Here is a 20,706-nt window from a genome sequence, read left to right as displayed (position 1 = left end):
GAGAGAACTTGACCCCTTCACTTACCGTTCGATGTAACTTGAATGCAAATGTAAGTGATTTGAAAAACATTCACCTAGTGCCAAAAGGAGACCCATCATAAACAACTGATACATTCAACATGAAAAAGAGTGCTGATGTCTAAAGAGAGAGAGAATGTAGCTGTTGGAAAATCAAATTACATGGAAAAGAAAAAAAGTTTTCATGCGGTGAAGGTGGATCGAACACCTGACCTTCAGATCTTCAGTCTGACGCTCTCCCAACTGAGCTATCCCCGCATTTGTTGTTAATTGAACAACAAATATTTACTCAAACAAACAGAGAGTTTTGACCTCATTTTAGGATCAAAACAAAACCTCCCAAGTGGAAAAGGGAAAACGCTTCAATTCCATCAATGAAACTTGTTGAATCTTATAATAGAAATTCAGTTTAACACACCACTATCCTAGGCTTAACATATAATAAATGCTCTCTCTGCTTTGTTCAAGAATGAATAGAAACATTAAATATACAAGACTTTCTATTCTGCAATATTATAGTGCATGATAAAAACTATCAAAATGACTGTCGAGAATATAACATATTTTCAACTTTTGTTACTTACGTTGAGAGGACCATCGATAAGGATTAACCAAAAAAATTTATAAAAACAACACATACTCCACACCACCATCTATATACTTGGACCAGGTTCTAATCAATATGACATTCAGGGTTACTTTTACTGCAAGATATATATCTACATGGCAAAAAATTGACAACATATTTCACACAACACCCGACTAATCACAGCAGGGCAAATAACACATCTAAACACACAAAAATTTCATTCATTCCAACAATTTGTAAGCAAAATCTCATTACAAATCTTCATTTCATTAACTAATCCCATCATCTTCCTCATCATCAACAACAACAACAATTAACAAAAGCGCGCATATGAATTACATATCACCAAAAATCCTCTACCAATTCCCAATCAGTTAAACTTTCCCATCATACACCCCCCTAAAACCCTAAACCTCTACACCAATCTCACTCAAACCCTTATTACATCTCAACCCAACACCTCAAAACCCCCAAATCCTTAAGTCCCCCACATACTTCTGCACCGCATTCTTCCCCGCCACGCCGCCAATCACCCCCGCAATCCCCATCGCCCTCCCCCCACGCGTCGCCTTGTACATCGCCCCGGCCCCAAATCCAACAGCACCACTGTTCAAATTCCCCTCTTCACCTCTGTAAGAGCCAATCCCACTCTCAATCACAGCAAAGTAAAACCCTGAACCCCCATAGCTCTCGAGTGCCTCCCACTCAGCTCAGCTGCGGAGCTCATCGCCCTGCTCACTTTCACCTTCCTCGACTCACCGTCTCCGGCGTCCTTGAGCCCCCTCACTCCGCCGTGGACGAGGCCGGCGGTGGCACCGGAGAGGAAGGTGATTCAGGTGAAGTGCTGGAGGTTGTTCCCCCATGAACAGTAGATCCGTGATGCTTTCTCCGGATAGAGATGCTCCGGCGAGGTTGGGAGGTAGTAGAGCCTCGTGATCGGAGAGTCGAGGCCTTGGTAGGGTGTAGGGTTTCACGACGGCGGCGGTGAGGCGATCGTCGACGGGTGGGGTGGATTGAAATTGAATCGGCCATGATTTATAAAGAGTGTGTGGGAAGTTTTGGGGTTTTAGCGCCAAAGAGTGGGAAGGGTTTACTTGTTGAGGAGGGAATGTTGACTTTTGAGTTTTGACTTATGATGTCCAAGATACGTATTTTTGAATGGAAAATACAGTACGTATTTTATTTTTATTTGTTTTTCAAATACACAGAGTTTTCGCATGAATAAATTCTTGTTTTAAAAGCTTCAACCCGAATGCCGGCGATGGAACCCAAAGAAAAAATTGACCCGGATGGTTGAGGGAGGTGGCCACCGCCGCCGCCGTTGCCAAGGGAAGTGCCCGAGTTTTTATGGAAGCAGAGGTGAACCAGAGTTTTAAATTTAAGCTAATATTGTTATTCTGACATTAAAGTTGCTTCAAGGTTGTTTCCTAACACTTTAAGCACTAACATGGAGAATCATTTTCTCATAACCCTATATCGTGGACCTCTGATATAAGATCTACGCAATTTTATTACAGCTTTTCACAAAAAAAAAAGAGACGAAGAAGTAAAAAACCATGATAGCGCCATGATTTAAAAAATTTAGGAACATTTTTTTACCCAATCTAAATGGTGTTGCAATTTTAGATGACGCAACCTAGAATGTTAACTTATTTCAAGCATCTTCAACGATACTAGTCATATTTTAGTTAAAATAGTTTTAAAGTCATTTTAACTAACTAATTTAGATTTATATTTACATCATTTCTCTTTGTTTAGCTTTATTTGAAGTGAAATTATTCATTACATGAATTAAAAGTATTTTCAATATATTTATAAATCATATATAATTACATACATAGAATGTCTTCAATTCAAATGTCTTAAATTTAAAATTAAAGCAAAATTAACCACATGTCAAAAGCTGGTCCTTTTTGCTCCATTATAGTTTTGTACCAAACGAATGAGCAAAAACGGATTTCCTAACAGAGCCCGTTTTGGTACTAACTCTGTGGTTCTTCCATTGCATTTGAAATCATAGAGTATACACAATTGCACATAATTAAATCGACATGAATCAGTTTTGAGATGACAAATTTATTAATATCATTATCTTTGTCTAAAAAAAAAACTTTTGCCGACAAATCATCTATTATTTCTCCATTATAATTTTTGCTAGAACACAATGGTCTCATACCTATGGTCTATGGATAATAGCAAACTTGTTTCTGTCCACAGTAGTGTTGTCACAAACGAATATTGGCAAGAAATGTATTGATTTGAGGACTAGTCGCTTGACACAGTGATCACATGCCTACAGTGTCGCACCCAATAATGGATCTGAAAAATCAGAAATAAATGTTTAATTCTACCAATTTTGATTATTCAATGCTAAATTCATGACCAAACTAGAACTTCTAAGCCCCTAATTATTGGGACTATATTGATTCACCTCCTAACCTAAGTGAGTGAAAATGGCCTTAAACCAACAGGCAATTTGAACATCTGCATGTTCTGGTTTGTACAGAGATGATATTTGGTTACAGAAATGGGTAAAGGAGGAAGAGCTTTTAATATTGCTCCCTTGTAACATCCAGAGCTATGATATATCTCTTTCAATAACACATAGCCAGTTGGTGAATAATGTGCTGATTCATAAAGACTCTTTGCCCCCACTAGATCTTATTTCACTTAAAGCTGCTTTTGATAGACCAGGCAGATTGCTGTGTATGAAGAAATTTCAATCATGTTTTTAGCTTTGACCGCAAGGCAAAATGGAATTCACTTGCAATTCTTTCTGGAAAAACATCGATGCATTTCATGAGTTTCATCCCAACTTAATAGTTCCAAAAAGACCAACTATGAGGCAAAGTTGATTCATTTGCTTAGTATTGGCAACATATTGAGACAAATCATGCATAGATATAGGCCCCTAAACAGTTCTATTTTCTTAATATATGTCGTGTCGTACTGTCGTTATATGTCAATGCAAAGAATCAATCGATGATACGTTAGGGCAATTATGCATCCAATGCACAGTGTAACAATTGTCATACACACTTGTTGAGAACTTTACATCAATAAAGTTGAGATTAAACTCTTAATTATACCCTTTCAGCTTCAAGTTTAATCATCCTGAAAATCACTTCCTATATATTTGCACACGCCATGTAATGATGTGAAGAGTGATTTTATTCGATCCCTCTGTTCAAAAGATGCGAAACCAGAAGCACCCAACAGTCCAACACAAGAAACAAGTTCACTGATGTTGCCATATGGATCGGTTCACAAATGGCTGAAACTTGATAGTGTACGTATAGCTAAGCAAAGCGAAGCTTGATGGATGAGAGCGTAGAATAGTTAGGGTAGTCCTTACAGCCTTTGAAAGACCCACCTTCCTTAAAGAAATCGGTCCCAGTCTCTGCATGTTTTCACGTGTCCTGCCATCCCTCTTGCCGTTAATTACACCATCATGAGCATCAGCTACTGCATAGGATTCTAGAGGACCCTCAAATACTCCCAAATTTTGGAAAAAAAAAATATATGTCGATCATTTACATGTTTCAGTATCATTTTCCAGGAATCATGTATAGTTTTGTACCTACCTCCATCCCCATTCTCACCCTTACATCCGTGGATCACACTCCCCCAGTTGATCCATTTGGGAAATGTACGTACGTGTTGATTCTAGTGTTTTTAGATTGATCGATCATTGTTAAGCAAGCTTAAATGTAATAGTTGGTGTCTAAGATGGTTTCGAACTTTCAAAGCTTTAGATATATGACCATAATTAAGTTTCATAATCTACTTCAATGATGTTGCTGGATTTGTAAAGCATAAACTAATTGCGGATTTAAAGAACGTTCGTAGATACTTTCTTTAGGTCGATTTGGCTGTAGGTAACGAAGTTCCGCCATGCATATTTGAATTACAAAGTCACGAAGACAAGATACTCGTGTAGAAATGTCTCAAAGAAAATTTTAAACCTACAATGATAATGAGATTAACATATGCGAGAATTAGTGATAATGGTCTTTTTTCACGGAAAATATTAAGTCTATAATCTTAAGTATCGGGTAGAACTATGTATACTCTTACGTTTTGTCTAAACTCTAATTGATTAGAGAAGATGAAGCTACGCAAAATTTTTATTACTCTATATTTACTATCCGTTGTTTGTAGCTTTTTGACGTTATTAACCGACACACCGGTTAAGATATGTTAAGAGTAAACTAATTAACCTTGTTTCCCCAACTCGGAAATCACTAGTTAAAAGTTAAGACTAGTCTTACTATGTATACTCTTGCGTTTTGTCTAAACTCTAATTGATTAGAGAAGATGAAGCTACGCAAATTTTTTATTACTCTGTTGTTTACTATCCGTTGTTTGTAGCTTTTTGACGTTATTAACCGACACACCGGTTAAAATATGTTAAGAGTAAACTAATTAACCTTGTTTCCCCAACTCGGAAATCACTAGTTAAAAGTTAAGACTAGTCTTAGCAAAACATAGGATATGATTAGGGTAAGAGTTAGGTACCAACACATTACGTCAACATTATATATATATATAGTGAAATTACAATGCCACCTTTAGTCGGCTTAATAATTTCCTCCCCAATTGAGGGTGACTTCACTTTCTTCTAAAACGGTGTGGTGGGCTATCTCTTCCCTTCCATGATAGAAGCATAGGACAAAAATCCTTGATAGGAGAGAGAGAGAGATGGTTTGGTGTTTTTGTAGTCTTGCCTTTCTAACATTTTAGCCATCCTTAATTTACAGTGAGTAGTAGCTAGTGAGCAAAACGGAGAGAGAAATAGAGGTAAAGAAACTCAAAACGCAACTATGTTCGATGGAGTCCCAGCTGACCAGTTGCACCAATTCATAGCAGCCTCAAGAACTTCACTTCCTCTCCCTCTTCCCAACATCCCCCTCTCTTCCTTCCCTAATCTCCAACCCTTCGATCATCACCACCCCAGTAGTTACAACATCATCAACCCTCCTCCTCCCCCTCAAGAACTTGTGCAGCTTCAGCCACCTCCTCACAATCAGCTTCTGCATCCGTCTGTAGTACTGCACCGCCGAGAAAATGATCAAGAGAAGCAAGGAAACAGTGCCGCCATGGTCTTGCCCTCATCGAATTTGGAGATCGAACAACAGAGAACCGCATCGATGCCAGCGGCGTTGCCTGGAGATCCCTGGAGTAACGATGAGCTGCTTGCACTGCTGCGGATCAGATCTACCATGGAGAATTGGTTCCCTGAGTTCACTTGGGAGCATGTATCAAGGTACTATACCTACATAACTATAGTAACTTATCAATTCAGTTGAAGTTTAATCATCCCATCCAGCTAACTGGATTTTCTTGTTCTAAATTAGCTAGGGTTAAGCTAGATTTGATTACTGTGAAGTAGGGATTGATGTTAATGGAATTTTGGTTACTGTTTATTCATGTGTTAATCAGTAGGAGAGAGAGAACCAAATGACCATTTTGTACATATTCACTAAATAACACAAAGATCCCCCGTACAGTTTTATGTATTTATTTAGAGGATCGAGATCGAATGCTTAAGAGTCGTGGAATATATGCTTTGCTCAATAATATTCTGATTTTTTGCTGAATGAGTTTGTGATGGGATGGATGAGCTCAGGAAGCTTGCAGAGGTAGGCTTTAAAAGGAGTGCAGAGAAGTGCAAGGAGAAGTTTGAAGAGGAAAGCAGGTACTTCAACAACATCAACTTCAACAAGAACTTCAGGTTTCTCAGTGAGCTCGAGCAGCTCTATCAACCACCGGTTGAGCCACCTCGGAACCCGGCTGAAGATCAACCAGAAAAGATCAATACCCAACAAGAATTAGTAGAAGTTGAAAAGCCAAGTGAAGAACTAGGAGACGATAAAGGCCAACCAGCTTCGGATCCTCAAGAGTCACCAAGCAATGATCAAACAGTTAGCGAGAAAGAGGTGGAAGTTGTTAGAGCAAAGAGCAACAACAAGAAGAGGAAGAGGCAAAGGAGATTCGAAATGCTGAAAGGTTTCTGCGAGGACATTGTGCACAAGCTGATGGCTCAGCAAGAAGAGATTCACAGTAAGCTACTTGAAGACATGGTGAGGAGAGATGAAGAGAAGCTTGCGAAGGAAGAAGCTTGGAAGAAGCAAGAGATGGATAGGATGAACAAGGAGCTTGAAACTATGGCACATGAGCAAGCTGTTTCTGGTGATAGACAAGCTATAATCATTCAGTTCTTGAAGAAATTCTCTTCATCAGCTAGTACTAGTAGTAGTACTAGCCCTAGTAATGGCCAAAAGGAAACCGATCAAGAACCAATTACATCATCTGCAATGGTCCCATCTGCAAGCAATGTTCACAAGTCTACTATTACTACTCCTACTTCTTTCCACACCCAAAATATTCCACGCACTCCCACTTCGGTGACTGAAGCCATTGCACCCCAAAGCCCTAGTTCAAGCACTCTAAGCATCAATCCAAAACTGCCCATTTCCTCTCCACCTCCTGAAAACCCTAGCTCCTATCATCTCAAAACCCAAAACCCTAGCTCCAACGACAAAGCGCAAGACCTCGGAAAGAGGTGGCCGAGAGATGAAGTCTTGGCTCTGATCAACCTCCGGTGCAGTCTCTTCAACAATGCCGATCAACAAGACAAGGATAAAGATGGAGGAGTCGTCAAGGCTCCACTATGGGAGAGAATCTCACAAGGAATGTCGGAGTTGGGTTACAAGAGAAACGCCAAGAGGTGTAAAGAGAAATGGGAGAACATCAATAAGTACTTCAGGAAAACAAAGGATGTGAACAAGAAGAGGTCGCTTGACTCGAGGACTTGCCCTTATTTCCATCAACTAAGCACTTTGTACAACCAAGGCATACTCGTACCGCCTTCCGATCACCAAGCTGCACGGCCGGAGAAGCGCTCGCCTGAGAAACAGTCTTCTGTTGCTGAAGGTGAGAAAATCAATATGGTAGCGGCAGCTTTTGAGTTTGAATTCTGATGTTTTGCATATTTGTGTGTGCAATATTTTCAGTGATAATAATATGTGATAACTTTTTCTTATCTTTCTTCTTGTCCTAGCTTGGTAAAACATGTGGTAGCCACTACTCGATCTGGAGTTGACATGAAATTTGATTTTCTTCTCCAATATATAATATCTCATTGCAGGATGATACGTATGTTTCAGAATTTGTTTTGTAGTGAGCACCGACAGATAAACAAATGAAGGACCATATTGTAAATGAGCTCTACAGTCTCTTTTAATATTTGCATATTTGCTCCCGATTACTATACTAAGATTGCATAGCTCGCCATATCTTGGAGTTGAGGGTTGCCTACTAGTTAATCAACACAACTCTTCAGTGCTCTGATCTATTCACCTTGTGACATTTTCATATAATTATATACATTACGTACACTGAAACATATGAAGTAGTATACCATATATAGAATATGCCAGATATCTAGAAACAATTTGAAGAATAATGGTGCCAAGGCAATATAAAACACCGGAACCACCTGCAATCTGATCGAGTAAAATACACAAGCATATATATATATATTTAGGATCCCTAGTAGAGCATGCTTTAGTTTCTGAATAGATCTGGCATTAATATTCCATTTATCATAAGTTACATTCTTAAACTAAAAAAAAAACGAGAGACATTTGTTTGATATCTTATTTCACATTATACGTTTGAACCTGAAATCTATTTCCGAGAGTAATTAACAATTTTTACTAGTAATTGACGATTTCCATTCAGCACTTGGACCTGCACCGGTTCACCATACTCTATCAATACAACCCCAAATGCATGAAATCTATTTCACCAAAATTGAAAACGAAAAAATTGATATATTTCGGTGTTTTTTGGCATTTTTATTCTCCTAAACGATGAAAGTGTAGCATAAGCAAATTGACAACACATGCAAGTGCATGTCCCTGCATGACATAATTTTTCTGTTTCTCCCGTGGGGGCCCACCCTCCCCCCAAAATGACCCCAGCTGGCGGTGGCAGTGAGTAGGGAGAGAGCAAAAGCCTTAGAGCTGGCCAAAAACGGTGTCGTTTCTGTCTGCCTTCCTTTCAGAAAGAGGCGGGACCCAGATCCAGAGAGACAGCACGGGCTGACAAGTGACGCAGCGCCACGTGTAGGGAAGCGCATGTGATGGGTTTGTCAGTACGCCACACTGTATCTCAGCCCCCGTCGGCCGCACTCTGAGGAGTCTGAGCGATTGCGCATTGCGGCAGCGATAGCATACAAGCACCCCCACGTGTGTGTCAGTAGGAGATGGGGACCAGTGGTAATCGGACGGGCTTGGACTCTCGGATTAGAAAAGGGATCAGAAGTCAACACGTATGAGGTTTGCTATATGTGAATGACTTGTAGGAGACTCTCATTCTTCTCTGTGCGTTTGACCTTTCCCTTTTACCTCTGTTTTTTTACAAATGGGGTAACTTTAAGAGGTTGTCTACGAAATGTTACTTTTGACTAACCAAATTAAGCCTATGGGTGTAAATTTACCATAAGGTTGTTAAGAGGCTCAACTGATCATTTTTTTTATTGGGCCCGAAGTTGGTACTTCCAAATCCACCTTTGGGTGTGGCTCAATACTTGCCCAAACCAATTACAACTAAGGTTATATTGTGTTGAAAATGTGCAATATCTTTGTGAGAAGATGATATAAATAGATGGAGGAGGGAAAGTACATGCATCATTCAACTAGATAATGAAATTTTTCGGTAGTATCATGGAGTAATATTTAATTTCAGATAATGAAGGAAATTAAAATAGAAACTCTCCAATTGATTTGGTGTAGTCGATTAATTGATATCGTGTTATGGGATGATTAACCAAGTTGAAATCAAATACATATGATCTGTTTAATTTGTTAGTTACTTAAATTGCTTTGTTTGTTGTTAGGAGATTGTAAATTATTCAAACTACCAAATGTTCATGTTGTAAATTATGTAATGAAAATGTAAATGTAATGACACATTATAAAGTATGATCGATGTTCGATAATAAATAGATATCTTCCCTTGATCTCTTATAATTAGCTTGATCATATATATTTGTTCTCTGATCTCTCCACATGCATCATGAAACTGAAAATGAAGATTGTACCCCAGAAAACAATTGACGAATTTATAGGCAAATTAATATACGTGGAAAAAGGACATGAAAGACCATTATTGAAATCTCGACATTCATTCATAAGTTGCAATATTTATACAATGACAATTAACATCTGTGGCAAATAGAGCAGAAGCTTCCAATTACTTGACCAACAGCCCTCGTGGCTACGACAACGTCTCCAGCCCTCAAATTTTGGAGGTTTCATGCAGATGCAATTACCAAAGAACAAAGGAAGTGGCTGTGGGCTCGCCAGTCACAAAGAGTCCGAGGCTTCATTCATCATCCTGTTCATGATTTTCTTACTTTCACGAGTTGTTCGTTACTGTTCTTCATATCCTTTCTTTTCTGGCTCATGATACATCTGTCTATATATACGCAAACCACGTATCTCCCATTTTAGGTAAAGAAGGGCTTCACTTTCTTAGCATGATGGAGCTAAAATGATGAGGGAAAAGCTTTGCAGATTGCTTAGCTTTTGCATCTGGTTGGTATCATCAATGGTGCTATTACTGCATGCTGGTTACAGATTACCAGATTTTGGTACCAGCTAGCTATTACCAAGTTCTTGCTCCTCTTTTTCTTTATGGTTTGAAGGAGTTTTGCCTGAAACAGAAGTAACCTAACAACCCTAACGCGGGCGCCTTAAAAACCCTTCATTGCAAAATCAAAGAAGCTAGCTAGCCTTTACCATATGTACTTTCGAAAATCCAAGCATTCATTTCTCTTTTTTTTCCTCCTCTCAAGTATGATTTTCTAAATTATAAAATTTTCATACTTCTCGACATCACTTAACTTATATTTTACATACTAGTATAAGCTCACAATATAAAATAGATTACGTCCTTCTTATGATAAACGCGCAAAATAGATCCCTAACTATAAAGATCAATATAACCGGTGTGAACTATAAGCAGAAATTGATATCAATATACAACACATACGTTTCGGGGATATATTAATGTTATTGATAAGCTATCGAAGTGGAGCACATTATCAACGAACAGATGAAGCTAAACTGGTGATCAACCTAAAAACCAAGATGGAATTATTGTTTTATTATTTTCCATACTATAATTCCAGCACCCCAAAAGAGACCATTTTGTCATTAGTATGCTCCCAGCACGTCGACAGCAACTTCATACCATGTAAGGTCATTACAGTCTTTTCATTAAATATAAAAAGCGCCGGATAGTAAGCCTCGTGATTGCAAGTCTTGATTGGGTTACGGGGGATGGTGCGGCCCTCACCCTTCTTCTCTTGGTCGGGTCATTTTAATCACTTAATTATTTGGGTTCAAAATAAATATATTTTTTCGTTGATTAAAAATCAAAATAAAGGTGATTTGGGGCTTTATCTTTTTGGTGATATTTAATTATTTATATTTTGTGCTTAATCTCTTCCCCTTGGAAGAAGTCATCTTTTATAGTTTAATATGGAGTTTATTTTGTATAAAAGAAGCTTAATTAATTATGTTGCGTTTGTAATAAGTGGTTCACATGAAATTTTGCTCGTGACCACCATGACCATAATTACGTCCGGAAATTTTAGCAGTTGGAAATGATGACTTCTTTTTGTTAATGATAGCAAACAAATGGATAGGGTTCTGTTTTTTTTTTATGGTAAATTCACAAGCTTACCTAGTGATGCTAGTTAAATAAGTAATTTAAAACGATCTAAAGTAGGTTTAGTGGCATTCGTTTTACACTCATATAAATCTTGTTGATAGCGGCATTTAATTTCCTTCACAAATGTTGGTTCACTTGGATTTCTTCGATTCACATTATCTTGACAAATATTTTCGCTATATGTTACACAAGATTAATTAAAGAAAACTTACTATCAATAATACGACAAACCTCAATTTTGTAGGCAAAATTTACATTATGCAATAAATTCGGAGTCACTTATCTTAATTGTCAATAGAATAAATTATGAAAGTTAAAACTCCTAAGTATGCTTGAAAACTGCAAAACTGTCTCACTTAACTAATTTTAGACAATATAAGTAGATGATGAAATCTAATTTCTCTCTACTTGTGCATTCCCACAATGGGAGAATAATAACATTCGAAAATTGAAGAAAGATAACAATAAAAATAAAATATACTTGAGTAGATTAATTTACTAGAGATCGATCTCTAACACCATGTTTGTTTCATGAAATCATTACCTTGAGACAAGAAAGTGATTCATTTCATTTGTTTGGTAAGTAAAAGAAAGAAGAGGGAAATGAAAATATTCTCAAAACATTAGAAAATTAGTGAGAAAGTGGTTCACTCCACACACCCGTGGAATCACTTTTCTAACCAAATTTCTACAATTATTAGAACAATCTAACCTTAACTTTTCTCACTAATACATGAATATTATAGGAAAATCAATAACTTTTCCTTTACATTTCTTAGCTTTTCCAAACACAAGAAAATAAATTTTATGGAAATTGTAATTTGGCCTAAGTGAAACCATGAGGAAAAGAAATCTATGAGAAGTCAAGCTTCCCCAACAAAGCTATGACAAAATTAATGGGGCCATGATCCTCCTTCCCACTCTCAGGGCTACCCACCCCCTTCTCTCTCTCTCTCTCTCTCTCTCTCTCTCTCTCTCCATGACCATTGCTGTAATGAGCAGCAGAGTTTACTCTCACTTCTCTCCTTTTCACAATCAGAATAAAACTGACCTTCCTCTTAACTATTCAAGTCTCATTGACCCATCATCAAAAAAACCCATCTCTCTCTCTCTCTCTCTCTCTCTCTCTCTCTCTCTATAGCAATCCAACAATATTAACTTCATTAAAAAATTAATAAAATAAATCTCCCCCTAGTATTTATGTGTTTCTTAATGAAGAGACCACTATAGTCTAGCAATTAAGCAATGTAATCTCTCTCTCCCAGTTTGTCAGTTTCTTAAAGGCTGAGAGAGAAAGAGAGAGAAAAAAAACCCAATAGGGGCTAATGGGCGAAGGAGCCACTGCAACTTCCTCTTCAGTTCTTCTTCCGAGTTCTCTGCTTTGTATTCTTGTTGTCCCCAAACGGTGTCGTTTATAGTTGCTGCTGTTGCTGCTAATGTGTCCTTTCCAACCTGCATTGTGATCTATCTCTCTTTCTCTCTCTGGATCCAACTCACTCAGGTCCTGCAAATCTCTCTCTGTTTTGGCTCTAAAGGTGTTGGCTTTAGTCATTTTCTTGAAGTTTTAGGAAGTAAAGCTGCAATATTTGAGTTGGGTTTTGTGTTTCAGTTGCATTTTTTTGCTTAATTTTGATCCCAGTTGGAGTGTTGGTTGCTATGTTAGTTATACTATGTGCATTTTGCAAGAAAAAAAAGTGTTCTCTGCTCTCTTTCTTGCTCTAAATCATTATGTGTTTTTGGTATTTGGCTAGTTAGTGTTGAGTGTTCAAGATATAGTTCATGGTTTGTTGTCTTCATTTTCCTCTTTTCTATTTGCTTTCAGTATATATTTTGACATTGTTTGTTAGCTAAGGAAGTGTGGGAAATTAAGCAATACGTGGACAACATGGTATATAGTACAGTTTGGGTTTTTCCTGATGTAAGTGATGAGATCTGACAAAACTATGGCTTGCACTCATTTAGGCCTTGTACCGACAGATTTGAGTGAGCTAATTTGAGACTTTGACACAATTAATATTTATTTATTTTCAATCCAAAATGTTCTGTCATGAGTTTTCACCACATTGGGTTTCAATTATAGTGAACTGGGGCTTTAGTTGAAAACTTGAGAAGGAAAATATTATGAGGAAGTGAGTTGGACATTGTAGATAGTTACATGAATTGCTATTGGGAATGCAGATTATTTGACTATTAATTAAACAAGGGGAATTTGAGTAGTATACATTGTTCGAATGATTTTCATTGTTGGTTTCTGAAAAGAAGTTGAAATGCATGATTGTAACATGTTGATATCCTGAGTAACTTCGCAAGTTGTCTATTCCAATTATCAAGAATTGGTAAGTATAGTTGCTTATGAGATTAACACCATTTTGATAAATTTAGAACCAACATTATGGAGCAATATGAAGTTCTGGAGCAAATTGGGAAAGGGGCTTTCGGTTCTGCCCTTCTTGTCAGGCATAAGCATGAAAAGAAGAAGTGAGACTGGAATTTACCTTTTTATTTTCCTGTATCCATATTTGCTTTCTTGGGACTATGCACTGGTCAACTATCCCTTCTATCATGCAAGTTTTGATTTTATTCCTTTTGATATGTGAAGGTATGTGTTGAAAAAGATTCGTCTTGCTCGCCAGACTGATAGATCACGAAGATCTGCACATCAGGAGGTTAGTATTGCTTTTTTATGATTTTGTCCCTCAAGGAACAGTTCACATTACTTGTGGGCACTCAGTTAGATAGTCCGGATTGCAATGTAGGCCAATTGTTTTGTGCTTACAGGTTATCCTCCTAGACATGAACCACACTTGAACCTTTGATTAGTTTGCACTAATGCTACATCAAATATCCAGACTTACTCTTATCTTGTTTGTGTAGATGGAGCTCATTTCTAAATTCAAAAATCCATTTATTGTGGAGTATAAAGATTCTTGGGTTGAAAAGGTACATTCACATGCAACTTCTCATTCTTTCTCATCTTAATAGTTGCTTATGATGTTAATATAAATGTATACAGATACGAGTCTTGGGTCACAATAAGTTTTTCTAGGCCTTTGCTGATAGTAGGTCTAGATGTTTTGAACATAGAGTTTGAGAGATACTAAATAGTTTATCACGATGTGCAAAAATTATTGAAAAAAAAACATCAACGACTTACTTTTGTTCTTCATATACTAACCCTTAAAAGTTTTAAAAACTGGTGAGCTTGATCAAGAATTTTTGTTTTTGAAAAGCCTGAAGATTTGATGGTTCTGCTGCATAGAATATTGATGGTAATTTCAAGTGAATATGGACACACTTGATCTCATAGATGTATCGTCAATGTAGACATGAACCAGTAGTCTCTATCTACTTTAGTTGTTGGTTGCCCGAATGGTGATTTACTTAAGTTATTTTAGTTTATGTTGGATTATAGCACGTAACTTGTTGTCGAGGGTTAATGTCACTTTTTATTGATTTTCTGGTTTGCAGGGTTGCTATGTATGCATAATATTAGGTTACTGTGCTGGAGGAGACATGTAAGCCTTGTGTTCTGTGTTGAGACTAGTTTCTATAATCGTGGTCTCATCTACTTTGGCTTGAAGCCTCGCATGCCCTTACCCACTTGTGTTGCTTTATGTTTGGTACAGGGCAGAAGCTATAAAAAAGGCCAACGGTATTCTTTTTCCTGAAGAGGTCTGAACTCTTATTCTAATTCATGTCTTCTCTTTGTATTCTCCTCCTTCCTATTCATTTACTTGCTTAATAGTCACTTTTATGCCTTGTATACTTGTAACTTGCCCTTGTGCATCTAAATTTTGGGAGTTAATTTTCTTTCAGAAAATCTGTAAGTGGCTTGTTCAACTGCTCATGGCACTCGACTATTTGCACAAGAATCATATTCTTCATCGTGATGTCAAGGTTAGTCATTCATTTCTTCCTGTTCACTTGGAAAATACTTTTCATCATGTATGATGCTGTTGTATACTGATTCTGCCTTATGATCTCTTCAGTGTTCTAATATCTTCTTAACAAAAGATCAAGATATACGCCTGGGTAAGTGGTCATATTAATTCCTATATATCTTTCAAAGGGAAGTGTTGTTTGCTGAGGACAGTAGTTAATCAATGTGGGTGCAGGTGACTTTGGACTTGCAAAAATGTTGACTTCAGATGATCTTGCCTCTTCTGTAAGTAACTTTGATCTTTTTCAAAAGTTCAATATGGACATGGTGTTGAAGATATCTCTGATACAATCTTGTTATCTTGAATTCAGGTTGTGGGAACTCCTAGCTATATGTGTCCTGAACTTCTTGCTGATATACCTTATGGTTCCAAATCAGATATTTGGTCTTTGGGTAAGAACAGTATTTTTGGAATTCTTTTGGTCATGTGTTGCTCTTGTTTGCATTTTGTAATGCGTTGAACAATTTTATCCAGGATGCTGCATATATGAGATGACTTCTCATAGGCCTGCATTTAAAGCATTTGTAAGTTTTCAAGATGTCCCATTTTTCAGATAAGCTCACTTACTTTCGCATATTTCTTTTGGTATATTTCTTTATTAATCTCATGTTTCTTTAACAGGATATACAAGCACTTATTACCAAGATTAATAAGTCTATAGTGGCTCCCCTTCCAACAAAGTACACTGCTGCATTGTAAGTAATTCGTAGTCTATATCTGGTTACCGTTCAACTGGATGTGAGTCTATGTTTGGTCTGAGCGTTTTTCAAGAAGTTGCAGACGTATGTAACGTAGATGGGATTAACATTTAGCTATCATTAGTTTTGTCACTTGAACTTGCAGATGTTAGTGACAAAAGTAATTTTGATATAATTGTCCAACTCCTAATGTTTTGTGTTTCCATTTGTAGCAGAATATTGTTGACCTAATTATTTTGGTTATTTCTATTCTCAGTCGAGGCCTTGTTAAAACCATGCTTCGAAAAAATCCAGAACTCAGGCCAAGTGTATGTATTCTTCTTCTAGCCAACATTTTGCAAAAAGAACATGGATAGTACTGTACATCTCATTTAAACTGTTTTGTATTGGAGCAGGCAGCAGAGCTGCTCCGTCACCCAGTTCTTCAGCCTTATGTTCAAAAGGTTCATCTCAAAATCAATAGCCCCAATTATTTGAAGAAAACTAGATTTTCTGAGGTAGAAGATGTTAGATACTCAACATACCAGGAAAAGCGGCGTACATTAAGCAATGATAGGACATTGAATCCTAGTATTTCTGGAGGTGAGCAAGGTTCTCTGTGCTCTGCTCAAGACATGAATGAAAAATTCAATTATCTGAATCAAGAATTTGCTGGATCGTCTGTTGGTGTCACCCAAAAAAAGGTAGCCACTCGCAAACAGTCATTTGCTTCCAAAACTTCAAGTAATGTCCACACTCAGCGAAGTACTCCAGCAAAATCTTCTGCCACTTCAAAGAGATGGATGGAGCCAAAGAATCACTCATCGGTAAGACAAGTGGGGGGAATCTCTCTCTCTCTGGTTTTGAGAACTCTTATTTTGTAAAAGGTAAATCTTGCTAGTCTCACTAGTTTGAGTTTATCTATCTTATCTTTCCAGATTCCTGTTTCACGCACTCAGGACAAAGCAGTAACTACAACTCGCAGAGCATCATTGCCATTCTCAACAAGACCTGCGATTCAGAAACAATTCTCTTTCCGGCCTAGTGTTGGTGTCCTACACTGTATCAAATCTCCTGATGTCTCTGTCAATTCCCCTCGAATTGATAGGATAGCTGAATTCCCATTAGCATCATATGAAGAAGAATTGTATGAAGAACAATTTTTGCCTACCCGCAGAGGCTCTCCAACCTCTGTGCAAGGCTCATCTGGCTCCCCACAATCTGGTGACCGTTCAATCATGAAAGACAAGTGCACAGTTCAGATATTTGATAAAGCCTCTCGCAGGCTTAGTTTCACAGGTGCATGGCAGGGAATTGACCGCAGCATGTTTCAAGTTGACAGAGAAAACCGAAGTGATGCATGTTCTGATCAAAATGCAACTGCTGGAGCATCAAGCCGGACCTCATCAGACACACGCCGCCGATTTGACACCTCTTCATACCAGCAAAGGGCTGAAGCTTTGGAAGGGTTGCTTGAGTTTAGTGCAAGGTTACTCCAATACGAAAGGTATGAAGAGCTTGGGGTGTTGCTGAAGCCTTTTGGTCCCGGGAAAGTTGATCCTAGGGAAACTGCTATATGGTTAACTAAGAGCATCAAGGAAAATACTGTCAAACAAGATGATGAGATTATTTAGTTACAAAACATCTAATGAGCTGATGCCATGCGGTCTGGAATGTATCATATTTCTGACAAGTAGGTTTTGTAGTTCTGAGGTTTTGTTCTGAGTTTTCTCAAGAGGAGTTAGGCATCTAGTCAGATGTTCATTTGTAGGCTCTAATCTCAGACTAGTCATCACTGTGGACTCAACTTAGTTTGAGAAACATCATTGGTTAATTAATGGTAATATCTCATTGTATTATTTATTGCGGTGAGCCGTACACTGCAAGTAAAGAAATTATCTTCCAACTTCATCATTTTAGAAAGTGCTTTCCATGTAAGAAAGGGAAATAGTAAGATTCAAAATACAAATGGGTACCACCATAGACGTTTTCCTTACTGATCTTGGCTACCCTATGTCCTAATCCTTTTCCTACTCGAGAAGGGACAAGTGTTATATTCCTAGCTACATGTGGGAATGTTGTCATATTGCAGTATTATATATAACATTGCATACAAATATAAGAAACCTACACATTGCTTCGAAATAACAAAACCAATTGTTCGCTATAGTACTCTGTCTTTGATTTAGTCTTTGCGAGAGTGGTTTTCAAAGAAAGAATAGAATGGTGACCGCTAGAGGCACGCACAAGAAGAAGGCACCAGAAGCTTTGAAGGCCACCGCTACTCGGTCAGGAAAGCGAGCTAAGAAGGCATCCCAGACACACATAAACAAATCATCCGAACAACAGGTGAAGACTGATGTAGGTCTCATTCACTGTCATGGATCTCGCGAAGATGTTACTGTCAATTCCCTTGCAACTCCATCCGTTATCTTCCTTAAGTCACTTGATGATGACTACCCTGCTTCAAACATGAAGGAGGAGAAAGGTCAGATAAGTGATGGAGAAGTGGGACTTCATGAGCGTAGGGTTCAAAACACAGCTGCTGATTCAGGAGGAGCATCAGCAAGCCGCAGCAGGCTTGATACTTCATCATTGGAGCAGAAGGTTGAAGGTTTAGAAGCGCTGCTTGAGCTTTGTGCAAGATTGTTCCAGGATGGAAAATATCAAGAGCTTGAGGTGGTGCTTAAGCCTTTTGGGTCTGAGAATGGGTGCCCAAGGGAAACTGCTATATGGTTGACTAAGATTTTCAAGGAAAAAACTAGTGCCAAGTAAATAGACCAGGAGGATTTTCATTCACTTTTGAAAGAGCTGCTTCCATTTGTATTTTACTCTAATAGGTTATAATTTTTTAGTCTATCAAGTTAAATCAGGGATCTAGTTGGGGATCATTTATTGATTTATGTGAACTGTGTGGGTGAAATTGCACTAAAATGTTGTCCAACTTCCTAAATTTCACTGCATTCTTTCTGTAACTTCATATTCTGATATCCTCAGTGATTTAACTGCCTTTGAACGTACTGGATTTGTTAAATGGTATAAATGATCAATATTCCATTCAAATGCTCAAAACAGTAACTTCAGAGAAGTATTGTACAATTAATATTAGTATAGCTAGTGTACTTCACTGATTACACGAGATTTTAACCTTCAGCCTCAATCAATTTACCTCTTCCAACTCTTAAATGTGCGAGGAGCTGTTAGTACAAAATCACATGGGGCTGCAATATATCACACAATGAGCAATTAGACAATTATGAAATAATGCAACAATAAAAAAAATTACTTATATGAACTTGAAAAATTAACTACAGTTAAACAATCTACCTCTGAAGCTAGAGATTCAGTATACTTGGGATGACTTGGATTAATGTATTCATACTTGTTCTCCTCAAACAATCTTCTTGGTCTGTAAAGCTTACCAAACCAGGGATCATGGTTTTTATAATCATTAGATTTGAGGTATGAAGACGAACGTCTCAGAAATTGTTCATCTCTTGAATCTACCAGTTCTGTATGCTGGCTTTTATGTTTGTTGCTCCCATCAGGTCGTTGTTTAGGCTCACTTTGTGACCTGACTTTTTTGGCACTTGAAGATTGTGTGTTGGCCATGTAACTAGGCATGAATGAGTATTCATAACATATAGGCTCAACTAGAGAATCATGCTGTTGAAAAGGGATGTAGGGCCTTGTGGATTTTGGTTTGGGTGAAGGCATTTGGGGACTAGTTTCTGGTGTTATGAACAATGTTTCATTGTATCTGTGCCGGTTTGAGATGGACCGCCGATCAGAAGAAAATGATGTGTAGCTATGATCAATCCTCTGATGAATCTGATCAGTTTGTGCATGGTTCAGCTGGCCACTTGTACTCTTCATAACTATTTGTGATTCATTAGAAGTCATATAGATTTTCTTCTGCAATAAAGAAGGGCAAACAATTTGAAGAACTACAACAAATAAATCTAGGAGACATTTTTGGATTAAAGGGGCAAGACTAATTACCCTATGAACTTCATTGGGATGAGGGGAACCTCTTTTGAAAGAGGACTGCTTTTTATTTTCAACCTGTGCAGCTGCCTCAGACATCTGAATTCTCTGTACGCGAGCTCGAACCTGGATAGCCAACAAAGCATGCATGCGCCTCATGGTAGCATTAGTCTGTTTCCTCACAAAATGACCTCTTATGAGTGCTTGTAATTTCACTAGACTTTTTAAGGCATGTAAAGCTTTCCTTGCCTGAAAATAAAGTAAGCAAGAATGAGCATGCCAGAAATAGATTTACATTGCCTGATCATAGATTCATAAAAGTTTTTTTTTATGGAAATTTGTACCAAATGAGCACGAAAGGCGGCTTGGATCCTTGTAGCAGCAGCATTCTCAGCCTGTATTGATACACATGCAGCAAGATTCTGCTGAGGCTTCAATGCCAATGTAGTTGTGTCAATCGAATCAGCAGATTTAGAAACCCTGTGAGATGATCTTCCGAAGCTCCATCTTCGCTTAACTTTTGGAGTCCCCGGGTGGCTTGTTCTGTTGGTAGAAGACGTAAATTGGTCAGTCAAAAGAGCTTGGTTCTTCTTCTCCTGCTTTCCTATCAGAAAGTTCAGAATCCATTTGCTTGCCTTCCCCATCTTTTCTAGTACATAAATCAAAGTCTCATTCTAAGACAATGGTGTGAGGCGTAGTGACTCGTATAGTCGTATTCCATACAGATAGCATAAAGTTTACTTTATAT

The 20,706-nt window shown here is 37.9% G+C and overlaps 4 protein-coding genes and 1 non-coding gene across 6 annotated transcripts; 3 read left to right on the top strand and 2 right to left on the bottom strand.

Annotated features, from left to right (window-relative positions):
• Nucleotides 1–203: 203 nt before the first annotated feature.
• Nucleotides 204–276, bottom strand: TRNAF-GAA (transfer RNA phenylalanine (anticodon GAA)). The gene has a single exon. It is a non-coding gene; the product is annotated as a tRNA-Phe (tRNA).
• A 5,015-nt stretch (nt 277–5,291) lies between these two features.
• On the top strand, nt 5,292–7,760 carry LOC126797945 (trihelix transcription factor GTL2). The gene is made up of 2 exons (XM_050524720.1): nt 5,292–5,873; nt 6,237–7,760. Exons 1-2 carry the CDS (start codon nt 5,431–5,433, stop codon nt 7,588–7,590), a joined length of 1,797 nt encoding a protein of 598 aa, XP_050380677.1. The 5' UTR covers nt 5,292–5,430; the 3' UTR covers nt 7,591–7,760.
• Nucleotides 7,761–12,615: 4,855 nt separating this feature from the next.
• LOC126798667 (serine/threonine-protein kinase Nek3-like) lies at nt 12,616–17,830 on the top strand. Of its 2 annotated transcripts, none has more exons than XM_050525684.1 (15): nt 12,616–12,854; nt 13,736–13,831; nt 13,953–14,019; nt 14,228–14,293; nt 14,822–14,868; nt 14,980–15,025; nt 15,170–15,250; nt 15,343–15,385; nt 15,469–15,518; nt 15,605–15,686; nt 15,769–15,818; nt 15,916–15,989; nt 16,249–16,300; nt 16,388–16,798; nt 16,910–17,830. In XM_050525684.1, exons 2-15 carry the CDS (start codon nt 13,746–13,748, stop codon nt 17,603–17,605), a joined length of 1,851 nt encoding a protein of 616 aa, XP_050381641.1. In that variant the 5' UTR covers nt 12,616–12,854; nt 13,736–13,745; the 3' UTR covers nt 17,606–17,830. The 2 variants fall into 2 exon arrangements, with proteins under 2 accessions (XP_050381641.1, XP_050381642.1); XM_050525685.1 differs by having other exon boundaries at nt 12,616–12,888.
• A 364-nt stretch (nt 17,831–18,194) lies between these two features.
• On the top strand, nt 18,195–18,746 carry LOC126800489 (serine/threonine-protein kinase Nek1-like). Its single transcript, XM_050527858.1, has one exon. It carries the CDS (start codon nt 18,195–18,197, stop codon nt 18,744–18,746), a length of 552 nt encoding a protein of 183 aa, XP_050383815.1.
• Nucleotides 18,747–19,171: 425 nt separating this feature from the next.
• On the bottom strand, nt 19,172–20,602 carry LOC126800487 (protein IQ-DOMAIN 19-like). The gene is made up of 4 exons (XM_050527856.1): nt 20,303–20,602; nt 19,974–20,207; nt 19,299–19,886; nt 19,172–19,192 (listed from the first exon to the last, which is right to left on the bottom strand). Exons 1-4 carry the CDS (start codon nt 20,600–20,602, stop codon nt 19,172–19,174), a joined length of 1,143 nt encoding a protein of 380 aa, XP_050383813.1.
• Nucleotides 20,603–20,706: the final 104 nt, after the last annotated feature.

This window comes from Argentina anserina, chromosome 6 (assembly GCF_933775445.1).
Source record: "Argentina anserina chromosome 6, drPotAnse1.1, whole genome shotgun sequence".
Taxonomy (NCBI): domain Eukaryota; kingdom Viridiplantae; phylum Streptophyta; class Magnoliopsida; order Rosales; family Rosaceae; genus Argentina; species Argentina anserina.
This window is presented reverse-complemented; position numbering and strand designations above follow the sequence as displayed.